This window comes from Gopherus flavomarginatus, chromosome 2, assembly GCF_025201925.1.
Source record: "Gopherus flavomarginatus isolate rGopFla2 chromosome 2, rGopFla2.mat.asm, whole genome shotgun sequence".
In the NCBI taxonomy this organism is placed as follows: domain Eukaryota; kingdom Metazoa; phylum Chordata; order Testudines; family Testudinidae; genus Gopherus; species Gopherus flavomarginatus.
The window spans coordinates 298,370,607-298,390,053 of record NC_066618.1 but is presented as its reverse complement, the minus strand read 5'-3'; the positions used below and the strand labels follow the sequence as shown (position 1 = coordinate 298,390,053).

At 49.8% G+C, this 19,447-nt stretch overlaps 2 protein-coding genes across 2 annotated transcripts in view; one reads left to right on the top strand and one right to left on the bottom strand.

Moving 5' to 3' along the window:
* The window catches only part of ZC3H3 (zinc finger CCCH-type containing 3), a 374,847-nt gene extending 361,786 nt beyond the window's left edge, over nt 1-13,061 (top strand). The window contains exon 12 of the mRNA XM_050940706.1: nt 6,366-13,061. Coding sequence (XP_050796663.1) covers nt 6,366-6,397 — 32 coding nt within the window. The 3' untranslated portion in view covers nt 6,398-13,061. The remainder of the gene's footprint in view (nt 1-6,365) is intronic.
* RHPN1 (rhophilin Rho GTPase binding protein 1) overlaps nt 1-19,447 on the bottom strand; it is a 974,759-nt gene that overhangs the window by 386,746 nt on the left and 568,566 nt on the right. The gene's annotated exons all lie outside the window — the stretch shown is intronic.

Below are 19,447 nucleotides of genomic sequence, written 5' to 3'. Positions count from 1 at the left end.
GGGATGTGAGTGGGTGCAGAGAGGTGTGGGTGGGTGCGTACATGTGAGTGGGTGCAGAGAGGTGTCGGAGGGTGAGTGAGTGCAGAGAGGTGGGGGTGTGTGTATATGTGAGTGGACGCAGATAGTATGTGACTGAGGGTGAGGGAGGACACATTTAAAAAGTAGTTCAGAGCGCAGAGAGAGGGATCTTTGCGGGGGAAAGCAGGAGGGACAGGAAATTACAGCAGAGCAAATAAAGCAGGGGTTCTCAAACTGGGAGTCGGGACTCCTCGGGGTCGTGAGGTTATTACATGGAGGGGTCGTGAGCTGTCATCCTCCACCCCAAACCCTGCTTTGCCTCCAGCATTTATAATGGTGTTAAATATGTAAAAAAGTGTTTTAATGTATAAGGGGGGTCGCACTCAGACACTTGCTTTGTGAAAGGGGTCATCAGTGCAAAAGTCTGAGAATCGCTGAAGTAAAGAAACCACTGTTAGCTCCCTGTGTGCTGGAGTACTTAGGGAGGGTGTCTGTCCCCTAAGCCCAGGGCTGCACCCCTAACCTGTAGAAAGGAAGAAAGTAGGCAGGATAGATAAGGAAAAGCGGGAAGAACACACGTTCAAACACTACAAAAAATGATATGGGTGTGACAGTGTGGAGAAAAACAGAAAGAAAAGCCCATCTCTGTTTGCAAAGTGTATGAACCAACAGGCAGACTGGTAATGCACCGTTAAACATTGCAAAGGTGGGGACCTGGTGTCATAAACAGATAGCTAAGGGTTAATATCTCTTTCACCTGGAAAGGGGTAACAAACAACACCTGACCGGAGGACCAATCAGGAAACAAGACTTTTTCAAATCTGGGTGGAGGGAAGTTTTGGGTGTGAGTCCTTTGTTCTTGGTCTGTTCTTTTTCTGGGCTCTGAGAGTGACCACAGGAATCTCCAGGCTTTCTAATCTTCTGTTTCCAAGTTGTAAGTACAAGGATAGTAAGACAATAGGTTTATATTGTTTTTTTGTATTTACATGTGTGTAGTTGCTGGAATGTTTTAAATTGTATTCTTTTTGGATAAGGCTGTTTATTCATTTTTTCTTTTAAGCAATTGACCCTGTATATTGTCACCTTGATACAGAGACCATTTTATGTCCTTTTTCTTTCTTTTTTATATAAAGCTTTCTTTTTAAGACCTGTTTGAGTGTTTTTCACTGATTAAGGCTAAGAAACGAAGGGAGGGAGAAAATCTCTGTGTGTTAGATTTACTAAGTGTGACTTTGCATACCCTCTGGGTGAGGGGGGAGAGAGATTTGATCTCTCGGTACTTGTGTTTCAAAGACTTGAAGCAGGGAGGGTGGAATCCCTTTGTTTAGATTCATGGAGCTTGAATCTGTATATCTCTCCAGGAACTCAGGAGGGAACACCTGGAGGGGAAGAGGGAGAAGGGAAGTGCAGTTATTTCCCTTTGTGGTGAGACTCAAGGAATCTGGGTCTTGGGGTCCCCTGGGAAGTTTTGGGGGGACCAGAGGGTATCAGGCCCTAAAATTCCTGATTGGTGGCAGCGATATCAGATCTAAGCTGGTAATTAAGCTTTGGAGGTCTCGTGCTAGCTTCTCATGTTCTGAACTCTAAGGTTCAGATCTGAGTAGGAGAGTTATGACACCTGGGCTAGCAGGTCTAGTCCTGAGGCTAGCAAGTGCTGTCATTTGCATTCAGGCTGTTCCATCTTCCCCCTCCCAGCAGTAATACTCCATGGCAGCACAGAACTGATGGCAGTTGCTTCTTGGAAGCTGGAGAATTTACACTCTGACTGAGGGCCCCGTGAAGTCACTCTTAGAATGTCCTTATTGAGTTGTTAATAGATAATTGTCCGTGTCATGTCAGCCTACCCCTTTGCAAAGGTGTCAGCTGTTTGATGGCGCAGCAGATGATTTGAGATGAGGTGGTGCCTTCTGATGTCTTGTACCTAAAGTCTGGGTATACTGGCCCTATGCAATGATTATGTGGTGAAGAGATGGAAGGGGAGGAGGGCATGGAAAAAGTGGGACTAGCTATAATTAGTATCCATGTGATGGCTTCTCGGTGAAATGTGTTCTCGAAAGCAGAGAACTTGTCTCCCTCGGAGTCCAAGTAGGGCTTTGAACTCTCCGAAATGGCCTGTCTCGTCCTGTGTGACGAGCAGGTGAATGCAGGTCTCTAAAGCACTCTGAGATTCTCAGGTGAAAGGGGTGATAGCAGCACAGAGTGTTATTGCCATTTTCCGTCCCTCTCCACGGCTGGTGTTTGCAGCTAGATAAAGTTCACTCTTTAATATCAGAATGTTTAATCTCTGATGATATTGAAGTCCTGGGGAAGTCCCTGTGTGGCTGGGAGCAGGGAGCCCTCAGTTTTAGACACATGCTCTGTCCCCGCAGGCAATTCGTCGTTTCTGCGCAAGGAGCAGCTCTTTTCATCCTGTACTTTCAGCCTAGAGCAGGCCCAGCAAACTAGCTGCAACTTTTTGAACACTTTGGAGTCAGTGGGTGCAGAGCACTCTTGCTCTTAATTGAAACATTTGCTGCATCAGGAAATCACAGCTGTTAACGTAGCCACTCGGGGACTCTGAGTATCACAGAGCCTGTGAAGGTCAGAGGTACCTATATACATAGATTGGCTCATTGGCATAAGCAGGTAAGGAACTAAGGCAATGAATCATCCAAGCCTGGTTTCTGTAAACATCACATCTTCTCTGTGGAGCCAGCCAGAGGGGGGATTGGGAATGGTATTTTACAGAAGATGGAAGATCGGCTAGTCAAGTTAGCACTGAATAGCAAGACTGGAAGAGACATCACTAAAGAATAAACATCTGATGGGAAGTGTCATAAATCTGAAGACTAAATTCCAACTCTTAAAAACTTACATGTGGCTGGCATTAAATTATGGCTGTGAAACGTAGACATTCAAACCCTCATAATAAATAAACTACAATCATTCAAATTATGGTGTTACAGAAGAATTCTGAAAATATCCTGGATACACCATGTAAGCAGTGAAAAGGTTTTGGAGATGACTGGAACTAGGCAAACAGTAATGAGCAATCTTTCGTAAAGAAAGATATGATTTGCAGGATACTTTTAAGAGGTCCCCGGGCGATTAATGTTTCTGGGCACTGGAAGGGAAAGTTGGTGGCAGAACAACACCAGGCAGAAGACGATGACCATGGATGGAGGGTGGAATGTCCCAAGTGGATCAAAAGCATTGTTCATCCACAAAGAGATTAGCAGAGACCTGCACGGAATGGGCTACCGTTATTGCAAACTTCCAGAAATGGAGATGCCACATAAGAACAACAGTATCTTCCAGCCCATTGTGAAAGAACCAGAAACCAGCATTTCTCAGCTGTGCTGTTTGCTGCAGCTTAGCCTTCCCATGAAGGAATCTTGTTACCATGAGGTGTGTGTAAATCCAGGGCAGTTTGGGAAGGACGACGTTTTCGGTAAGTGATGCAGGGACACAACCACATGGCTGCTTTTGACGTCAGTGGTAAGACAAGGTGGTTGAGGTTAAAGGGTCAGTCAGTCTAAAACGCCTAGAGAGCTGTTGCCATTAAAAAAACAACAAATAATTCCCAACAGTTTCCTAGCGCCAGGATGATGTACCTTCGTGTGTGGTATTAGCAATGCAGGGATGTACCACAATAAGGATTGGCCAGTCCTGATTCTCTAATGCTATTGCATTATTTTAAATGGAGCTGACAGATTTTCAGATCTTAATTATTTCTCCCCATTGCTGCTGTCTGTTTGCTTTCTGCACGTCACTAAAGTTGTACGCTGCAACTGGATTGGTCAGTTTCACTTTATTATCCTGATTATTTCTGTTCCAGGAGTGCCCAGAGGCCTGAACTGAGATCAGGCCCCCATTGTGTTAGGTGCTGTACCGAGACAGTGAGGCTCTGTCCCAGACTGCTTACAGTCTAAATAGACGAGAGAGACAAAAGATGGGAGGGGAAATTGAGGCACAGGGAGGCAAAGGTCACTTTGCAGGTTGGTGGCAGAGAGGGGAATAGAATCCAGGTCTCCTGACTCCCCATCAAATGCTCTATCCCCTGGGCAACTCTACCTCCCCATTAAGAAGTATGATAACTTGGTTTCTAGTTAGCTTAGCTTCCTAGCAGCAAGAGCAGATGTGGAAATACCCCCCACAAAACATTCCTGTGTTTGTTAGATTTTTGCAGCGCCCCCGTAGCTTGTGCAGCTCGCCTAAGGGCACAGGGGAGTTGCAGAGAAGGAGGGTTGCTAGGATGCTCTGGGGAACAGGGAACATATCTGATGAGAGGAGACTTAAAGAGCTTGGCTGGAATGTAGCAAAAGGAAGGCTGAGGAGAGACCTATTGCTCTCTCTAAATCCCTTGGGTAGGGGGGAGGAAGAAGAGCTATTTAAGATGGACAATGTCGACACAAGAGCAAACGCAATAAACTGGGCGTCAATATATTGAGGCTGGAAATTAGAAGGAAGCTTCTAACCCTCAGAGTGAAGTTGTGGAGCAGCCTCTCAACACTAGCAGCAGGGGACAAATAACCAAACTGATTGTAAGATGGATGATCTGACAGAGTTGCCTGTGATAGCAGGGGACTGGGTTCAGTGACCCAGCAGGTCCTTTCCAGTCCTCTGCTCCAGTGACAGAAGCAGGATGAGACCCCCTGTGTTCACACCACTGGCCCAAGCGCCATTCTCTCACTAGCCTCATAGCAGAGGCTCCCTATTATGGAGAATCTCATTTAATGATCATGTGCTTGGCACTACTAAGCCAGTCCCTGCCCCTGGCTGCTTACAGGTTAGGGCCCTGCCAGGTACGACTAGACACATTGGGAGATCCACGTTTAGGGTTATTTCAGTTTTCCAGTCTCCCTCCTTTCTCCTGTGATTTGACGTTGGGTGGGGAAGAGGTTTGCCATGGGATGGTGTTAGAAGCGAGCCTTTCGGGAAGGTTTGCGTGAAGAGAGGCTGGGAACCCAGCGGGCCCGGTTTGGGGAGTGGCTTATGGATGCAGCCAGCATGGAGGAAGGCATGACGATGAGAGTAGAAGGAAACCAAAGGGTATGAGCAGCAGAGTAAGGGGAGCCCAAAAGATGAGCTCTAGCCCCAAGTGGGACGGAATGAGACCCTGGGGCTGGGCCAAGAGTGAGAATGGATGTGAACTCTCCCTCCATGCCCCTTCCCCAGTAACACTGCCTGCCCACCCCCACCTCCAGCTCAGTGAAAGAGGGTTAGTCACACTGGCTTAGCAGCAGCTGCTGCCCCACTAAATGCCACTCATTTGTTTTGGGAGTCAACCAGATGGCATCTGCCCAAGGCTTGGAATTCTCCAGTGGTTCACAGCTGCCAAGAAATACAGGCTAGTGCAGTGTTGCTGTGTGTGTGTGTGTAAGTGTAAAATACATACACAGTCCCTAGTCAGAGCTGTAACATGGCCCTCAGTGCTCATCTAGGCGACTTTCCATTTAAGGATCCCAAAGCACTTTGCAATTACTAACGCTGGCAAGGGATGGAAAGAGGATTTCCAGTGTATTGATGAGAAAACTGAGGCTCTGAGGAAATAATGGTATTGTGTTAAGTGACGTGCCCAAGCTCATACGGCCAATGAGTATCAGAGCCAGCAACAGAACCCTGAGCTGTTACCCCTCGTCTTATCCACTGGACTGTCTGAAATGCACCCTGCATTGGCACAGCCCACGTGGACGCAGTTTGCTCAGAGTACAGCTTCCCACTTACAAGCTTTATGCTCTGCTCTGCCCAGAGCATCTGTAGGCACTCTTCATAGCTCACACGAGCCCCCCCGTTTTGGAAGCTGTGGTTCAGTTCCCTGGCAAACATTGTAGGGTTGGCTAGTGGTGGGGGTCTGGTGGCCGCTTCCTTCTGTGCTGAGTGTCGCTGCGAGGTGGCTTGTTCGGCCAGGTGTGTATTGCAGTGTTCTCGGAAGGTGAGATGGCCCCTGGGCTAGCAGCTTCCTGGCCCAGCGGAGGGTTTGAAGATGAGGACAGGGAGCTCTCACTGGCCTTAGATCTAGGCTAACCTCTGTTCTCATCACAGCTCCATTGCGGGAGTGGAGATCATGGCCAGTGGCTGAGCTCCCGCACAGTGTGCAAGTGGTGCTCTCCGAATCCTATTCCGCTGTGCAGGCGGGGCCCTGGCCTGGCCACAGAAGAGGGAGCAGAGTTTGGCCCTCTAAGCCCATATTATACATTGAGCATGTGCATAGCTATCTTCTCCAGTGCCTTGGCCCCTCTGCCCTTCCCATAATGCATCTGTGGCTCGCCTCTAACCACTTCCTCTGCAATAGATTTATATTCCCAAACTGCCAGCTACTATCGTCACCACAATCCTCACCTTCCGCTTTCTCCTTCTCTTTCCAGGGAAGCCTCTGCAGATCAAGCCCAGGCTGTGAGGTCAGCTGCCTGGATTCAGCATCTCTCCCGCCCACCTCATGCACTGGTCCATCCAACCATCCAGCAGCCGAACGCCTCAGGAAACACAGCGGCCAGGCCGGGCCCGGCACCTACCTCAGGACAGCAAGACAGGAGGAGGCCTCCTCCTGATTTGTGTTCCATTTCGATACGTTCATTTGACCCTGAACCTGGTAACAGTAAATGTCCCAGATTCCCCCAGCCCCGTCTTGCAGGGAGGCAGCTTTGTAAGCATTTTAATTTTGGAATAAATGATCTTTTAATCTGGTTTATTTAAAACAAACCCCTTCCCAAGCCCCTGTTTAGCTTCAGCTTGCCCGATCATTCTTGAGTTACCCGGGTTCTTGGTGCCGTGTTTGGAGCTTTGCAGTTGCCGTAATTCTCCTCACAGAGATTTGAGGAAGGGACAGGAGTTAAAGAAACCTAACTCTGTTTCTCTTTATTGCCAGGAAGCCGCATTGCCCAGTTGGGTATATTTCAATAGCACTGTCTGTTAGTGGGAAATTATACTGCATGATGAGAAGCTGGAGAACTTCAGCCAGCCAAGAAGTACAGCAATTGCCTAGAAATGAGGATGTGAGCTTCTTACAATCGTCAGGATAGGAATTTATTTTAGGGGTGAGGGGTGTGCAAGGGGGCTGTGGCTTCCTGTAGCCATGTGCTTAAGGGATGTGTGTGACCCAAACAGAACAGCCATATGAGGTGAGCTCCAAAGCCATTTCAGAGAAACAGTTATGCTCTTGTGCCAAGAAATTGTGTGTAGGTGGGGGAGGAGCGGGGAAGGAAGCATTTCTGAATTGATATGCAAGCTCCCTAATATCTAATGCACGCAGAGGAGTCTGTTTGCTAGTGATTTGTCTGCAGGTGATGGGGCCCAAGAAAATCCTGTGATCCTGCAATGTGTGATGGGGCTTTGCAGGGCGATCATCTTCCCCCCATCCCGGTACCCCTCCAAGAGGAGAGGAGACCACAAGGGATGCGGTGAGACTAAGAGGACAAGAGGTGAAGTCTGTAGACAGCACAGTGGGTTCCATGCTGCTGCTTTCAGTGAGCACTGCCTTGTGATCCCGCTGCTTTCCCCGCCTGTATCTGGTTCATGCAAAGAGACGAGGAATGCAATCTGATTCAGTATTCCAGGGAAAAACACTAGGCTTGTGAAAGCTAAGGATGACAGAGTATCTAGTTGGGAAAGAGCGAGGAGCCGAGGACTCTGAATTAGACATTTGTTAATGGTAGTTTCTCCTCTTCTCCACTGTGGCAATAGCAGGATGCAAGAAGACAGGCGCATATAGAGCGTAGGCCTCCCACGTAGGATTTAGTGCCCTTCTCAACGCGGGCTGAATTCCAGCTCCTTCAGTTCAGGTCCTGGGAAAATAACCTGTTTTCTTGGTTTAGAAGCCAGCATTCTCTGATGATCTGCCAGGTTCATAGAATGATTGTTTAGTGCATCAGAGATGCTGTCTGCTTAGTTCCCAAATGTACAGGCCAAATGCCTTCCTGGATAAATCCACCTCCACCCCCGGGGGGCGTTTGTAATATTCAGAACTCCTTGGTTGCTTTATTTTTAACTGGTGTGTTTACAGTAGGTCAGACTCGAATGAAATGGAGCCCCAGTGATGTGCTCGGAGATGATATAAACACAACAAGCATTTGGTTTGAATCTAGAGCTGACCCAAACCAGACCCCCAGAGCCGAACACCTGTACACCAGCTCTGCCTTTTACAGATACCCCAAACTTGGGAACATTCCAAATCCAAAGTGTGATCTGGGTCTGACTTTCACTCTCTTTAAATGGGTCCACCCAGAGCACAGCTTTAGAGCATTCAGAATCCGGATCCAGACGTAGCAGCCTCCACCTGTCTCTAGTTAAAACCAGACACATTTGCTAAACCAGTTTGCAACTTCTCAGCATGCGTAATATGGCACTAAATCGCTTGGTGCTGACACAGTTTATGTCTTGTATCCCTCTTGCCCCCAAGGAGATGCCCTGGAGCTGGGATAAAGGCACGGTTATCACATGTCAATTCCTTTCTCTCTCACGAGGTCTGATCGTCCAACAGCAGCACCCTCCTGGAGGATGTTAGTTACTCACCACGGTAGCATCTCTCAGTCACTTTGCATATCAAGCCAGCTGCCATGGAGTTTGATTGAAATTTTTGCAGTGAGCAGTGAAATTTTCCCCCTTCTGTGAATCTGCCTGGCTCATCTCCTCCTTTCACCACAGAGCAACAAGCTAATAAAAGATTGATTGTAACTATAATTGCAATCTGCCGAGGTCGGCATTTCCTCCCGGCTCCTCGCTGCACTGAGGGACAGAGGGAGCATGAGGGGGGTCGTTAGCAAACACCCAGTTGATTGGGCTGTTTTTATTCCCCCCACTCCGTTTCTTTATCTCCGTGATTTAGCATCCTGTCGGTGTGTGTTCCCGAAGAGCCAAGGAGTGCTGGCCGGGCAACTTACCGAGGGCGTTGCACATGCAGAACTGCAGGTTTTCTCTTTTTTGTCTCCATCATTTTAAACTTTAGGGGATGGAGGTGAGTTTTACTGGGTGTCACTAAGTTTCCATGGATAGCTCCAGAAATTCCCATCAGATTGAGCTTGCAAAAAGCACTGAGAACTCCATAAGGAGTCCCAGTGACATAACATACTTTGCAGTGAAGCCAAGGAGATCCATACAGGACACGTCACATCATGGGAGTGCTAGGACCTCAAGATCGAAAGCATCTACAGCAGCCAGGAAGATCCCCAGTAAGACTTCAGACTCAGGGAATGGTCAGTAAGAACGTTGCTTTGGTGGGGTTCCCTGGAATTAGGTCAGAGAATAGTCTAAGCATTCGGTCATAGTGAACCTTAGGGCCAGATTTGTCTCTTGGTCACTCCTATGCAAGACAATGCGGGCTGAATGGGAATATCTGAAGACAAACTTTGGCCATCATTGCTGCTCGGGAGATAGAGGCTGGAGAAGTAAATATTATCAAGGCAAATTCACCTTATGGCCAGGAACCAGCCTCAGTTTCTCCATTAGATCTTCCTGACGTGGGGAGATACAGAGGGTACAGGGCAAAGGAAAATCCTGAACTAAGAGGTCCCAGGAAAGATCAAGAGGGCCTGTCTCCTTCCAAACTCCTCCCACTTCTGGTAGGATGTCATAGTTATTAGCTTGGTATCATTAACTGGAAGTCTGGGGTAGGTGGTGATGATGGTTTCACATCACGTAGCTGGTTCAGTTCTCATTCCTCAGATGGGCAGCAGCCGGCGACACACACAATGGGAGGTTAGCAAAATCTCTCACCCTTGCGCCTGCCAAAAGCATACAGACTGCTGTGTGTCAATAAAACCCAGACAGGTATACGTGCCGACCGAGTGCTGCCTAACTTACTGCATATCCAGGAAGCAAACTGTATCATCCCAGTGTTGCCAGCATGCCCCCCATTGAAGCCCCTGGATTGCAAGGTCTGCATGTTTATCAGCGGAAGGGAAGAAATCAGAGTTAGTGTGTGAACTCTGAAATCCAACAGCCAGGCACTTTTTATTTTCAAGGTCTTTTGGCAACATATTTCCCTGGGGGAGCCGTGCTCTCAGATGCAGCATCCTTGGGTTCACAGTGACGGGCGAAGGGCCTGTAATTTATTCTCTTGGGGACAGTGAACTGCCAGATGAATCACCCTCAGGTTTGCAGTGGTTGCAGAGTGGTCTGTAATGTCTCTGTCTCTTGCCACTAAGGTTTCAACTGCTTTTTACCCCATTTTCTTGCAGGGGCGACAGATGCTAGGAGGCCGAGTGAAACTGAGGTCTTAGTAAGTCAGTAGCTGGTTGAGGTTAGATCCAGGGAAGTTTCCTGCCTTGTATATTTTATAGCCAGCTGTTGTATGTTCTGTGCCGTAGAGACTTTCTTGACCCTGCTCGTGTTACAAGTCCCTGCCTGGACAGTGCTTGTCTCTCTAGTGTGACTCTGCTCTGTGGTGTTCTCCTTCCTTGACTTTGTCAGATAAGGATCATGGCTGTCCCGATCTGTCCATGCCTCCCTGTAACAGCCATGCGACACGTTACCCATGAATCAGCATCGCTGAGACATACGTCTAGAAAGGTTTGACCCTGCTGGTGCGCCATCCAGGCCAAGCTACCACTCCGGGCCCCTGCCTATCTCAGCCATTCATTTGCTCTGCTCCAGGGTAGGATGACGTAAGTTTAATGATGCTCTTTAGGGCTTGATCCTGCAAGGGTCTGAGCACCCTTTGACTTCTGGTGATGGCCTTCACATGTGGTGCTCCCCACCTTCCACACCAGTCCCAGGGTCTGCTCTAGTTCCCTGCCCTCATCTGTGGCAGCGGGAATTGTGGGCCTGTTCGATCCCTTGGGGATCAATTCAGTTCAGGTGTTGGGGTGGGGACTGGCTCGTTCCTCTGCCAGGGCTTGGGATGGAGTTACTATCCTGTAACCGTATCGTTCTCTTTGGCACTTGATGTTAACATCACTGTATTTACTGCCAGGGCAGGACTGAGATTCCTGTAGGGGGGAAATGAAATATGCAGAGGCTTGGAAAACTAGTAGCCCAGAGAGCTTCTGACTTTTCAAAGTACCAACTGCCACTCTGAAACTTCCAGGAAGAAGCGTTTCTTTAAGGGGGCTGAGGCTAATTGTTTATAGGGTGTGAGTTACACTGCAGGATTTGTTCCAGGAGGGACTGACAGTGTGTCGCTCAACTGCCCAGCGTATCAGCTCTCGGATCATGTCCATTCACTGGCACGAAGTACAACCACAGCTGCCATGTAACTAATTTCCAAACCTGAATGCTTTGGCACACATTGCTGCTATCTTCGTGGGCCTGCTCTGTGCTCCGTAGAGGCAGGGAAGGGAGCATGGTCCAGTGGTTAGGGCAGGTCACTGGGAGTCCAGATAGCTGGGTTCTATTCCCACTTCTGACTTGGGCACGTGACCCCTCAGTTTCCCCATTGTGATGTTACACACCTTTGTGAAACACGGGGACATCGACAGCACTAAATTCAACCATTTGGGACTCTCAAAAATTCTGTGATTGCTGTACACCTGCCACGCGTACCCCGCTGCATCCTTGGTTTGAGTGAGACAACCCATCTAGGCATTGTTACACCTCAGCCCCTCACACAAGGGCTCTTTCATCCGAGGGCAATGAGCCCAGCACCCTGCTGCTGCCTTGCTGATGGTGCAGTCTGTCACCGCACGGCGTTTAAAAAGACATGGGAACACTGCGCAGAAGATTCTTGAGTGCTTTACAGTTATTCATGAACCCACCCTTGATCATGCCGTGTATTATAAGCCACCAAGGAGGGTCATGCTCAAAGGTTGCCTTCGGATAACACAGCCCACCTAGCTCCCGCCCTCAAAAGCGAATGCCATGCTCCCTCCCCGGTGAACTGTGACACTGAAATGAAAGCCAGAGATGACTCCAGCTTTCTGTGCTACACTCGCCTGCTGATCCAGGCAGGCAACGGGTAAATGACTTCCAATTTCCCCCTTAAAAAGATGTCCTTCCTCCCTGGGTACGTCTATGCAGCAGCTACACACCCGCGGCTGGCTTGTGCCAGGCGGCTTGAGCTCGGACTGTGGGGCTGTTTCACTGCTGTGGAGACATCTGGGCTCGGGCTGGAGCCTGGGCTGCAGAAAACAGCCCCGCAGCCCAAGTCAGCTGGTGGAGACCAGCTGCGCGTTTTCCTTGCTGTGTAGACATACCTTGTGAGAGCCGCTTGGCGTGTCCTAGTTTGCTAAGGAGCACCAAGGTTGCGGGGAGGGCTGGTCCGGAAGATCTTTAGCAAACAGGGGAGAGACGGCAGATTTCAGAGGGGCGAAGGCACCTTAAAAAGGCTAAATTTCAGCCAAGCTTACTTTGAGGCTGCCCGCTCTCTCCTTCCACGCAGTCTGGTTGTGGGGAGGGGGGAGGGCTGCTCCTCGGGGCCGTGGGTAAACGAATGGGAGCGAACCTCCGATGTAAGCTCTGAAGGCTGCAGTCAACTCCCTGCCGCTGCTCCTCATTCCCGTGCCAGTGGGAAGTATCTTGAGCATCCTCCGAATCAGGCAGCCCCAACGACTACACTTCTCAGGCCGGCTCCTCGGCACAGCTAGACGCATTGACACCAGCTAGAGATCCAGTGTCCATTTGGCTCTTAGAGTGTTTAAGCAGCCCAGCCTTATCCTGCTGCTTTGTTTCAAGGGAGTGGAGGAAGTTAGGCCAGGCCCTTACTAGAGATGCAATTATGTCTAACTGAACTAGCAGGCCTGGGAACGTAGTGCCAGTCAGTGTGAAGCGTTTGCCCTCGATGTCTATATGCATCCTACCGCTTGCAGAATCAAGAGGAGCCAGAGCACTGACTTGGGCAGCATAGGGTTTAAGGCAGCAGTAACAGGCTTCTGAACCACGAGAATCGGTGTCCATCACCGCTGGGGTGATGTTCCTTGGAAGAGCCATGAGACGAAGTATGTTCAAAATTACCTTTCGCCTTGGGTCTCTGTGCTCCTGTTGGGCTTTGTTTGGTGTGAAACTCTTAGCTGTGTTTTAAAGGAAGCTATTTTAATAAAGAATTCCATAGTTTCTGTTGATACTAAATGGCTTTTGTTAATTGGTGCTTTTTGATATTTAAATAAAGGTGAATGAAGAGTTTGTGCAACAAATTGCTTTGTGGCTTTGTTCTTCCTCTGATGTACGATCAAAAGTTTCTCCTTATTCCCAGCGCTACCAAGGTAGTGCCTGGCTGAATACTTTTCATCAAAACCCTTTTTTGGGCAGGGAATGAAGCAGAATTTTTTGTCAGAACCATTCCATTGTTGAAAGTTTTCAGGTTTTTGTTGACCAGCCAAAAACCTGAAAAAGGTTTGGCTTTTGACAACTGAAAATGCAAAATGTTCAGTTTTGGGGGAGTTTTTGATAAAAACCAGAGTTCCTGAACATTGACAAAAATTTCAGTTTTGTACATTTTTAGCAGAAAATAAAATCTAGTCACTTGCACAGCTCTAGTGAATGGGGTCTAAATATCTAATTTCCATGAGTGTTTAGAAAGGGGATGCATGCGCCGAGTGCAGGGAACTTGATTGTACATTTGTTGGAAGTAGTAATGGACACACACTGTATGTAGAGATTATCGAAATGTCTTGAAATTCCCCCACACACAGAAGGCATTTTCCTGGGGAGCTGGTGTGTACATGGTGAGTAAATCCTTCTCCTTCCGAAAAGATCCCTTTACATTTAGTTGTTCTGAACTTATTGACACCATTTATATTTCACTGGGCTCCCTCTCTGCCTCCTCTCTCCTCTTCCCAGCTGATTCTGGTTTCGTTTTTGTCTCCTGCAAGACTGTGAGGGAATTGTTAAATGGCAGCATGGTGGCATGGTCCAAACACAGGACTGGGAGTCTACTTACCGCTCTGACTTAGGCATTATCTGTATTGGGGGAAATCCTGGGTTCGGAAACATTAATTAAGCCATTGGAATCAGCACAGCGTAAAAGCCAGTTTTCAGTGGTCCTTGGATTCACAGATTTCAGGGCCATAAGGGATCATTGGGATCATCGGGTCTGATCTCTTGCCCAGTGACTCCTGCATCAAGCCCCTTGTTTCTGTTTAAGCTAGAGCAGATTTTTGAGAAAGATGTCAAGTCTCGGTGAAAGGCTCCCACATTGGTGGGGAGGAATCCATCGCCCCCCTGGATAAGTTGTTCCAATGGTTAATCACCCTCACTGTTACAAATGTGTACCTCCTTTCTAGTCTGGATGTGTCTAGCTTCTGGTTCCCGTCCTTGCACCGTGTTATGTCTGTCTGCCAGATCAGATCACGATTTGTCCTTTTGTGGGATGACAGTTGTGTTAAAAACATAATTAGCTGGTCATGGTTGACCAACCAGCTGCTACATTTGACCCCAGGACTCAGCACCACTACCGGCTTCGACGTTTTTAAACACAACTGCCCTCATTCACGCTAAGGGCAAAGTCGTCATCTCTTTGTTTTGTCTGTCTTGGGTTGGATCCTGTATGGTGCTGAGAACTTCCAATTCCTTTTGACGTTTAATTAGCTGCTCAGCATTCTGGGATTGGACCTTTCAAGGACAGAAACCCAGGGGATCCTGTAAGGCCCTGGGTAATTTTGTGGTATTGTGTCATGGATGGCTCGTGAGCTGAGATTCCTACTTCTGTGTCACCCTGCATAGTGCAGCTGGGAGGCATGGATTGGCCCGGCTGGATCTATAAACACAGCTCAGAGGCAGCGTGAGCAGAAGGCACCACTGGGAGCAGCAGTGAAGGCTCCTTAAGGAGCAGAGTAATGGGGATTAAGAATCCTGCTGAAATAATTAAGCTAGGAAATTACTCACTCATTTAATGCAGCCATTCTACCGCCCCCGGTGCCTCCACTCCTTTCCCAAGGAATAGTGTAATTTATTGCCAACTGCCAGTAAATAGATGCTTGGAGGTGATGAATTTCAGTGCGAGAGCAGGCAAAGTCCTCCTCTGGGCTGTCGCTGGGCCCAGAGGATACCAGCTACTTGTCCCATTCCAAATGGATACAGCCCCACTTCCTGGGTGTCCGCACGTGGAGATGACCCTGTGGCCTACAGGCCTTGTCTAGGGCAATGAGCTTTTATTTTGGGTGGCTTATAAACTGTGCTTCAAAGCCCTTGGTGGAGCTAAATAGAGCGACCAGGTTAAAGAGTCAGTGTCTGTCTAGTCAGGTTATACCAAGCCCATCACCCAGGTAGCCGGGCGACCCAGAACTGAACTGGCCAGGGAGATCCAGGCTTGGACAGAGGTGAAGTTCATGAAGCCGAGCGAATGGCAGAAGCTGCTGAGCAGGTTTCTGTTTTGATATTTCCTGGGGTGGTGGCGGTAATGTGTTACTAAGCAGCAAGTTGGTCCCATACCGCTGGAATTGGTGTTTATGATGGAGATGCTGACGCAGTGCCAGGGGAGGTGGTAGCAATGGAAATAATATCTCACTGCAACTGAACCGGTCATCATAGTGAAAGGTAGGTAGTAGATCATAATTTTATTAACCATAATACTTAGTGTTTCCACAGCACCTTGTCTCCGAGGATCCCAAGGCACTTCATACATTTAAGCCTCATACTCCCCCCATACGACCAGTATTCCCGTCCCCATGTTAAAAATGAGGAAATAGAGGCACAAGGAACCAAACTAATTCAGGGATCTACTGTAATAGGGATCGCTGTTATCAAGGTAGCCTCGAGAGGCCTCAATCAGAGATCAGAGCCCCGTGGTGCAAGGTGCTGTACACTCAGGTAACAAAAAGGAGGTCCCTCCCCCAAGGAGCTAATGTTCTTGATGAGATCGCAAGAGGCTGTGTCAAAGATAGGGGTGGAGGGTGTGGAAAGACAAGGTCCAAGCAGCCATCTCTGCACAATCATCTCTTCTATAGAGGCATTTCTGTGGTAGTCACTGCTGTAGCATGCAAACACTTCAGAAACATGGATGGGTGAAACGAAAAGAATAAGTGACATGTCCAAGGCCACCCAAAGTTCTGTGGCAGAGCTGGGAATGTCTCCCAGCTACAGTGCTGGGCATTAACCACAAGCCTGATTGCAGGATGTTCACCTAGTGTGTTACAGAGCAATCTGCATGGGTGTGTTACTGGGAAAATACCGTCCAGGAGCTTCTCGTTAGTGACCATGGCTGGGACTCCTAGAACTTCCCTGCTCTTTGCTAACATAGGAGTGTGATTACCCTGCCCTTGTGGGGACATCTGTACTGCTGCTGCCCAGCAGGATGGGTGGACCATGGGGACCATAAACCCCGTCCTGTTGGTGGGGAGCCCGTTGGCTGGAGGAGGTGTACATGGGAAGTTTGCTTTGCAGCTACTTCTGCTCTAGGAATACACAAAACAGCATGGATGCATGATCTGCTGTCGATGGATGGAGGGCAGACCCCCATTCTCCTCCTCCGCGGTATTCAGAACCGTTCATCATGAGACATAATTGTCTTGCCTGAGAGAGGTGGCTGGGATTTAGGGTAATGCACTAAATTGGTCTGAGTCCTTCCTGGAGGGACGCCCCTAATGAGTAGTGATAGGAAACTGCACCCCCACAACCAGACCCCCGTACTGTGGAGTCCCACAAAGATCAGTGCCTCCCCACGCCTAGTCAGCATCTGCATGCAGCCCCCAGGTGACCTGGTGAGATGAGATGGGCTCCGGTGCCACCAATCTGCAGATGACACAGCTCCACCTATCCTTCACTGCCTACAGCCACACCCCTGCCAGCAAGATGGCCCAGTGCTTGGATGAGATCAGCTTGTGGATGAAGAACAGCTGGCTGACACTGAACTTAAGCGAGACAGAGGCGATGCTGGTGGGCAGAGGAAAGCACTTCGAGGAGTTTGCAGCCATGGTCCCTTGGGGTTGAAGGGACACACCCAGAAATTGGTCAATTCAGTCCGTCGTCACGGAGCACTGGATTCCTCGCTGACACTGAGCTCTCACACAGCAGCTTCTGGCAGCACAAACAATTAATTAGATGTTGGGGACCTATCAAGAGCCTGACGTCCTCCATTAACCCATCGCCACCACCCCCAGGATAGGGGGTGACCAATCTTAGCTACGTGGCCATCATCACTCACCTAGCATCATCCACAAATAACACTTCCTACTCTGTCTGGTTGATTAGGAGACTCCACCCCATCCTGGCAGACAAAAGCCTGGCCTTGGTGAGATGCCTTTGTGCGTCCCATCTGGCCTGCCTCAGTACAATACAGCTGGCATGAAACCATCAGCTCTTGGGAAAATCCAGCTGGTACTGAGCTCCGCAGAGTATTCCACAGCAACCAAGGGCTACTGTGAACACATGACACCTGTCCTGCCCTCTCTACACTGGCTTCCCATTGACTAACATGTCACGTGCAAGGTCTCCATCCTTATCTTCAAGGCGCTGGGCCCAGCATATCTAAAGCTCCAGAATGAAGACCCGGAAATGGCTGGGCAGGTCTGCTCCTTGGGTCCAGTGGGACTTTCTGCCATACGGGTAAAGCTGGTCTGTGCGGGAAGCTGGTCCGAGACTCTGGAATGAACTTCCCCAGGAATCAGGCTCATCCTAAAAACCTCCACCGCCCCTTCCACTCCAAGTGCACGGTGCATTTCTCTGGCCCATGCTCTGTCGTATGACCATAGGGCATGTAAACCCCCCTCCCCCAAAATCAAACCCTCCTCAAACAAAACTCTCCACTGCACCCACTCTTCCCCCATCACGGGGTGGCAGTGGCCTTTGAGAAGTAAGAGGCCAGCGCACCTGTGACTCGCCAGCTGGATTTGAAGAGATGGCACCTGGGCCGGTAAAGGACTCAGCCAGGGAAGGGGAAGGTGAGCTCTGCCTGGGGGTGACAGGTCGGCAGGTGGGAGCTGCGGAGACCAGGAGCTGTAGGGTGTTCCTGGGGGAAAGCTGAAGGCCAGAAAGCAACAAGAAGGATTTGCTGGCTGACCCCCATCACAGGTTGCTCTGCTTGCTACAGGCAGCAGCTCCTCCTGGCTGTTGTAGGGATTAGCTCTCTTCCAGGCTCCACATCTCCCCGCTCACATCCTCACACTGCAGCCCTTCTCTGACTTCAGGAGCTGCAGCTCCCTCTTCCTGACATAGCCCATAATGGCCTGGCTGGGGGGTATAGAGTCTCCCTGGACCCGCTGTCCAGGCACTGCCACTCCATCAGTGGCTGGTGGGGGAACCTGGGCCCACCCACTACTCCACGTTCCAGTCCTGGGACCCTACAACATGCAGCCAAGGTCTACTCGGTCCCCAACCTTGCTGCTCTCTCCTGGGGCTGCTTCCTATTTGCCTCCTACGGGCTTTTCTCTCCTTTCTCTTCTCTTCTGGGTACCCCCTTCTCTCAGGACCAGGGTCCTATTCTTGCCCTGGGTTCCCTCCTTCCCTCTCCAATGCACAGACTCTCTGCTGCCATTGCTGTTGTCCACTTCCTGGCTTTAGACTAGCCCAGCCTTTGCCTGCGCACCAGAGGCCCATCTTCTCCAGCCTAAGCCCCTCACGTGGGGCCTATCTCACTAATTGGCCCCCTTGGTGCTTCCTTCACTCTGGTGGGACGGGGTGAACCTGCTGTGGGGAGTGGGTGGAGGGCCTGCTGACTTGGAGAACTGGAGTGGGTGGAGGGCCTGGAAGAGAGCTACCCTCTGATGCGTCCACACTGAAGAGCTGCAGCCAGAGGGTCGGAGAAGTCTGAGGACTGGGGAAGGGAGGGATGCTCACCTGGTGAGGATGAAATCCCAGCAGAGAAGCTGTGGGCGTTTCCAGGGGGAAGAGCGGGTTTGCACCCAAGCTAGAAGGGCTGTCCCAATGAGAGGACTGGAGAGGAGCCCAGTTGCGGTGGAAGATGCTGGAGCAGGGTATGGGCCACGTCAATGGATTAGAGGATTTTAAGGACTGTGTTCGCTGGGTGAGAAATGAATTCTGTAGGACTTTTGTTTTGAAGTTTTTGAACGATGTTTTGGTAATAAGCCAGTCGCAAGGAGGGCATGAGTCAGGAAAGCCAGTGGGGAGTTACTGGGGGACCCTGCAGGAAGGAAACTGAGGCAGATTCACTTGTGCTGCAGCCTGCAGCAAGGGGGCGCTCCAGTCGGGGCTGCCCCAGGACATGTGCCAGGGAGAGGAGGAGAGAAAATGAATCACGTGTGATAGATCAGTCACTACGGTTACCGCACGACTGGAAGGTGCTCAGATGCCATGGTGACGAGGGCAGGGTGAGAACCTGGCCAGGGGGAGGACGTCAATCTCCTGGCTGTCAAGCCAGCCCCTTCACCCAGCGCTGAAGTCACAGTAAGAACATTCCTGGCTCTTGAAGCCACCCAGGGAAACCCACCAGCCCCCTTCTCCCTGTTCTAGATGTGAAAAGTCATCTTAGGAGATCCCTGCCACCTCCTGATCAGCGAGCCAGATCCCCACCCCTGCTCTCATGCAGCCCGCGCGGTGTACACAGGTTCCCCAGGCTCCAGCCGATGGTGGGTGAGGTCAGATCTTTCACTGGCCCCACCTCTGCTGTAAGAGATGAGCTTTCAAG